A 6,696-nucleotide genomic window follows, 5' to 3' on the forward strand; every position below is an offset into this window, starting at 1 on the left:
AAAAATTTTAAGAAAGATATAGAACCTGCTACTTTATAATTTGAGAACATAAGTGACTTCAATGTTCATATAGGAAAATTAATATGTAAGAATTGTTAAGACATATTAGAAAAAGAAAACAGAGGTTGGGAGTAGACAATTTGTCTTACTAGATAGTAAAAGCTTACCACAAAGCTGCTACAAAGAGTAGCCAAAAAAAAAAAAAAAAAGACCAAAAATATAGTATTAGCACAAAAAAGAAAAATACTTAGAGAACCCAGAAAAATGAAACTATATAGAGAATATTAATATATTATAAAGGTGATATTTCCGTTTCAGGAAAAGGATGGGTTCATTCATAAATTTTTTTTTTTTTTATAGGGAACATTTTATTTGGAAAGATTTTGAGCATTATTCCTTTTCCTTTTTTATTAAGGCAGTAACATTCTTTCTTCCCGGAGGTGGATGGGGGAAATCATTTGAGGCTACAGTAAGTTCAATCTGAAGTCAAAACCAACCACTTTGCATTCAGAAGCAGCAAAAATACTGGTGATGGGCTGGGAGAGGCCATGTGTTGGCTTTCTGAGTCCACTGCCAAGGAACAGATCCAGAGCAATGCATTTCAATTGCTTTGAAAAATGGCTAAGTTCCATTACATACCACTACTAAAGAAGATACCTCATTGATGAAGCCTTTCACCATGATAGAGGGAGTCTAGTGCTGGTTCACAATGGCCTGTTGCGTTTTAGCCTTCAGTTGGTTTAGGGGGAAATTGCTTAACCTATGAGAGTTGCTCAAATTCATATTGTTCTTGTTTTGCTTTGGAATTCTTTGTCCAGTAAATTAGCTCTTCATAACACAATCCTGCCATTTCTTATCCAGCATAGATTCATTCTACCCTTGACAGCTGGCCAGGTGTGTGTGTATGTGAATAGGGGTGCTATTCATTGGCACATATTGTTCCCCCTGGAGTTTAGGGGTGGCAGAAAGCTTTTATAGTACCAAAAAAGTAAACATTGATAATATGGCCTGACAACAACCAGATATGCTAAGCTCTAGAAGCAAAAGCAAGGCAGGATTGCCTCCAAATGTGGACAGATACTAGCCATACCACAGTAACTAGAATCTAATGTGAGGGCTGAATGCCTGGAGAGGCAGCGCCCTAAAGGATGCTTAGTTACAGCTCCATGCTGCCCCCGAATGGCTTGATGCTCCATTACACCCTCCTTGGATCCAACCTTCCATTAAGAGTTAAGGCTCTAGAGGGCAGAGTATTCAAGATGTTAGATCTAGTCCAAGCCCAAATTCTAGAGTTAAAAACAGAGGGGTTCTTAGTGGCTGAAAAAAAACCAAAACCTGATGACATTTGGGACTCCAGTTTTGAGGAAAGGCTCTGATGATGAGGCTTACTTCTGCAGGCTACCAGAGACTCCTGAGACTTCAACAGCTTCACTGATTTATCAGACGCTCCAAGTGGCCCAGACACAAGGATGGCCAGAAGAGATGGGGCCTCCAGAAGGCATGGTTCCAAGCGCGTGAGGAGCAAAGTCATGGGAGGCAGGGTACGAAGAAGGGACAGAAAGAGGGGCTTGCAACAGCTCGAAGGCTGACCTCCAGGAACATGGTTTAGGGCAGGTGTGATGATTCCCCTCCTGGCACTCATATTGAACAAAGTAAAGGGAAGCCACATGAAGCGGGTTTGAAAGATTATATCAAAATTAATATCACTGCAGCTTCTATCTTCGACTAATGGCAAAAGCGAGAAGGGTACCTGGAAAACAAATTCTTTCTTTTCCTCTAGATTTTCGAAGAAGCAAATAAATCAAGAATAGAAACCTATATATAGGAAGTTGGACCTCCTGCAAAGAATGAAGCACTTTTTGTTAAATACAGGAGAGGCTACTTGGCTGCACTAATATGTGCTTTTTGGAATCTTGTAGAATGTCACCAAGTTGAACTTTGGAATGGCTTGAATGATCCCGGGAGCATCTGTGCTGGCAGTCAGGAGTGAGTGCACCGCCTGCCACCCGGCCCCACCGGGCCTCACACCCTCTTCATTCCTTTCCCCATAAGGCAGGCAAACACGGTCATAACCATTTTGGGGTTCACTTCAACCAGGTCTTCCGGCAGGGCATACACTCTTGCTCCAATTTTTCGGGCCATAGAGATGGCATACTTTGCATTGTTGAGTTTCTCATCATCATTCAGATTTTCTGTCTTCAGAAGGTCATAGTTAATGGAACCTGGTTGGATGGCATCAATGAGGTCCAGAACGGGCAGACTTGTACTAATCTTCGGGTCCTTGAAACTAGAGATGGATGAACTTTTCTCTGCTTCCCTCAACGTTTCATTCACCCAGTTGACAATAATGTCATCATTGACCTTCTGGCCACCACCAATTTCTTCAAGGATATTCAGTGTATACCTTCTCATTAGCTGCCAAATCAAGGCCAATGTGAGAGTGCGGTTTCCTTCATTGAGATCTTGTCCACCGATGCCAACCAGGGAGAACTTCGCTTGATTCTTCCCCAATTCTACCGCGTAGTTACAATTCTCAAGCTTCTTCATATTGCCTCCCAGTTTGGGGTATGGCGGTTTGTTTACTCTGTTCCAGTCAACAGGAACTTTAATCTTTTCATAGAGCTGGAAGATGACCAGGGCATCTGATAAGTCACTGTACAAATGATTGACTCGAGGGTTAACACCCAGGGAGTTCATCCAGTTTCTAAATGTCCGCTCTTCCCTCGTCTCACCTTCAAGAGCCCCCCAGTCAATGTCCTGGTTCTCTGGTTTGTGCAGGGCAGGGTATCTGTTAAAGAGGTTGGCAATAAAAGCCAAGTTCAACTTGGGGTTCCCTCGGACAACATCTGTGGCTGTGACAAACTGCCGGCAGCCCAGCCTCTCCGCCTGCTGCAACATGCATTCTGCCCTCTGGATGTCATCCTTCTCCCGCAGTCCTGACATGTCAATAATAACAGCAGGAACGCCTTCTTCATCTCCTTTTGGAGCCACCTGCTCAAGCAGGTGGTAATAAGCTTTTGAGTCCTTGATGTCAGTACTGAAGTTGCCAATTTTGTTGCAGCCTGCATTTTCCAGGTGGTAATTAGCCCACCTCAGCAAGAGCTCCTCAGGGGAGAGTTTCATCAAATCCTCCAGGCTCTCACCTTCTCTCAAAAGAGCAATCAGAGCTTCATTTCTGCTGAGTTCGATGTCAGCAAATAACCCAATCTTGATGACTTGCCACAGAAGTCCCAGGACCAGGTAAGGCTTCCCCTCCTTCAGGTCCTCAGCCCCTATGTTGACCACATGGCACCCGATGGCTGAGGCAGAGTTCAGAGCCAAGTTCAGATTTTCCTGAATGGTGAAAGGGGTGAGCTTCTTTTTGTTGATTGTTCTTTCATCAATTGTGTCTGGCACTGACAGGTTGATCATTTTACAAAGGACAATGCCATCTCCAACAGCATTGAAGAGATCATTCGTGTTTGGATTCATTGGGATGACGTGCCGGCAGTCAGGATCATTTTCCAGGGCTTTGTTTATCCAGTTGACAAAGGCATACTTTTCTTCCTCTGAATAGGAGTGTTGGGTGCCAACACTAGACTGTTCTGAAGTACCACCGATCGCACAAATCCCTTCCTTCTTATTGATTGCTTTTCTAAAGGTCTTGGCAACATCTGTGCTTTTTAGGCCATGGAAAATCTTGATAAATTCATCAAAGCTGATCCTTCCATCTTGGTCCAGATCACCTGTAGCCATCAGGTTTTCTGTAATTTCTCTTACTCTATACCCAGGCAAAGGCAAGCAAGCAGCCTTGAACAAGTCATTCAACTCATTGAAGCTGATGTATCCATTGCCATCAGTATCAACTTTGGCAAAAGCTTCTCTGAGCTCCAGCATTTCCTCATCGGACACTGATCCTCTGGCCATTTTTTATTGCTTTAGGTAACAGATCTTGTAGGAAAAAAGCTGTCCTTGGTAGTACTGGCGTATGACCAGGAACCCCTTCTTTCTGGTCTGCAGAGCAGCTTTGTCCCATTCATAAATTAACAAGAACTGGAAATAACTGGCTAGCTATATGGAAGATATAAAGTTAGGCCTGTACCTTTTATCACATACCAAAATAAATTCTGGAAGGATTAAAGATTGAAATTTAAAAAAATAAAACAAAAGTATATTGGGGAGAAGTTTAGAATGATAACTGTGACTTTAAGGCAGAAGAGACTTCTTAAACAAGGCAGGGCCAGGTGCAGTAGCCCTTGCCTGTAATCCCAGCACTTTGAGAAGCCAAGGCAGGAAGATCACTTCAAGCCAAGAGTTTGAGACCAGCCTGGGCAACAGGCGAGACCCCTGGCTCTACAAAAAACAATTTTTTTTTAAATGTATCTGGGTGTGGTGGTGTGCACCTGTAGTCCCAGCTACAGAGGTGGCAGGATCCCTTGAGCCCAAGAGTTGGAGGTTGCAGTGAGCTATGCACCACTACACTCCAGCCTGGGTGACAGAGCGAGACAGGAATCCTAGAAGCCGTAAAATAAAAGATGAGTACGTTTGATTATGTTAAAGTTTAAAATATTTAAACAGCAAAAGTCACCATGACACATTGAAAGATAAATGAGAGACAATGATAAAATATTTATAAAACATAGGACATTAGGTTAACAATTCTAATGTAAAAACTTTTATAATTTCTTTTCAAAAAGCAATAAAAATGGGCAGAAGAAATGAACAAATAATTCACTGAAAAGGAAATGAAAGAGGATAAGACACAAAAAATACTCAACTGTACTACCTCACTTTTGGGAATACAAATCAACCAACCAAATACCAACTTTATTGGATTAGCAAAAATTAAAACAATTCACAATATCCCACACTGGGAGGGTGTGCTGGTAAAATGTACACCTCTTTTTTTTTTTTTTTTGAGATGGAGTCTTGTTCTGTCACCCAGGCTGGAGTACAGTGGCACAATCTTGACTCACTGCAACCTCCACCTCCCAGGTTTAAGCAATTCTCCTGCCTCAGCATCCTGAGTAGCTGAGATTATAGGCATGCGCCACCACGCCTGGCTAATTTTTGTATTTTTTTAGTAGAGATGGGGTTTCACCATGTTGGTCAGGCTGGTCTCGAACTCCTGACTTTGTGATCTGCCCACCTTGACCTCCCAAAGTGCTGGGATTACAGGCGTGAGTCACTGCACCGGCCAAATGTACACTCTTATCTACAGGAGCATACGTTGCTACAATTCTTGGAAAGTAACTCAGGCTTTTCTCAACTTTGGGATTCTCCTATAGAAATAAGCATACTAGTGCTTTTTGAAGCATTACTTATAGTGACTGCTAACTGGAAACAACTGTCAAGTGGAAGATAATTGAATGAGTTAGGGTACATCCATCCTGTTAGGAGGCTATCCAAAGTTGTGTTGCTTTGCCCCCTAAACCACTGCCTCTAAAGTTAGGACTATTGAACCCCCAAAGACATTCAAATAAGAAGAAGGTATGGTATTCTTTAGAGAAATAACAATGCTCTCTTATACTGTAATGCTGATAAACCTGGCACTCATTCTTAAATTAGCACCCACTAGAATTAGTATACACTTTTGGACTAAATTGTCCTTTACAGGAACTCATTCCTCCCCTTTGTTAGCCATATTGAACTTCTGGTAACCCTTCCTGCCTTTCAAATGCCTTTTTTTTTTCTTCTTCTTTTTTTTTTTTTACTCTCAGCCCCTACCTACATTTGAAGCAGATACTTGACTCATACTTGAGGCAGATCCATCCCTGAATATCTGTTCACTTTTCTTTTATCTTCCACCTTCAGGATGAATTTCTAGCTTTCTCTCTAGCCTCTCTCCTTAGCAATACCTATTAATATTCTGCCTGTTATCTGATAACACCTCACTTATCTGTTGCTTGATTAGAGACCATCCCTGAGATCTTAGAATGAAAGTTTTTAATTAAATTTTCTGCTACTCAGAACCCTAATAGAGTCATACTATAAGAAGTATACTTTGAGGCCGGGTGCAGTGGCTTACACCTGCGTTTTATGTGGCTCACATAAAATATGTCACAATCAGTTCCTCCTCAGAATACAGGCCACTGTAGCACTCTATTCCCAAACTTCTACTTCACTAACGTCTAACAAGAATGTAAAAGCATGAAGTAGAGGTAATTCTTTTCTCCCCAATTGACTTTATATCTTAATCGTTCCTACTCTACTCATGATCTTGTTACTGCTCCGGTATTTACCTCAGGTTTGTTTTTTACTTCCTCCTTTAGTGGTCTTTTTTTCTTCTTCCCCTCTCTGTGCTCACTATCCTTGTCTGTTACTTAGGCTTCTTCTATGATTCTCAGCAATATTTGAATACTTTGGAATACACTTAGTATTTCTAATTATGGCATTAATGCTACAAAATTTTCATCCCATGATTCCAAAATAAATTAGCCTATATTATAATTGTTATTATTAATTGTTGAGACAGGATCTTGTTCTGTCACTCAGGTTGGAAGTGCAGGGATATGACCATGGCTCACTGCAGTCTCAACTGCCTGGGCTCAAGTGATCATCTTATTTCAGCCTTTCAAGTAGCTGGGGCCACAGGCACACACTGCTATGCCCAGCTGATTTTTTTTTTTTAAATTTTTGTGGAGATGGGGGGGTCTTGTATTTTGCTCCGGCTGGTCTTGAACTCCTGGGTTCAAGTGATCCTCCTGCCTTGGCCTT

The 6,696-nt window shown here is 41.8% G+C and overlaps 1 protein-coding gene across 1 annotated transcript; it reads right to left on the reverse strand.

Annotated features, from left to right (window-relative positions):
• Positions 1-395: 395 nt before the first annotated feature.
• LOC111552919 (plastin-2) lies at positions 396-4,005 on the reverse strand. Its single transcript, XM_026455069.2, has one exon. It carries the CDS (start codon positions 3,904-3,906, stop codon positions 2,023-2,025), a length of 1,884 nt encoding a protein of 627 aa, XP_026310854.1. The 5' UTR covers positions 3,907-4,005; the 3' UTR covers positions 396-2,022.
• Between the last annotated feature and the right edge of the window lie 2,691 nt (positions 4,006-6,696).

This window comes from Piliocolobus tephrosceles, chromosome 6, assembly GCF_002776525.5.
Source record: "Piliocolobus tephrosceles isolate RC106 chromosome 6, ASM277652v3, whole genome shotgun sequence".
In the NCBI taxonomy this organism is placed as follows: Eukaryota; Metazoa; Chordata; class Mammalia; order Primates; family Cercopithecidae; genus Piliocolobus; species Piliocolobus tephrosceles.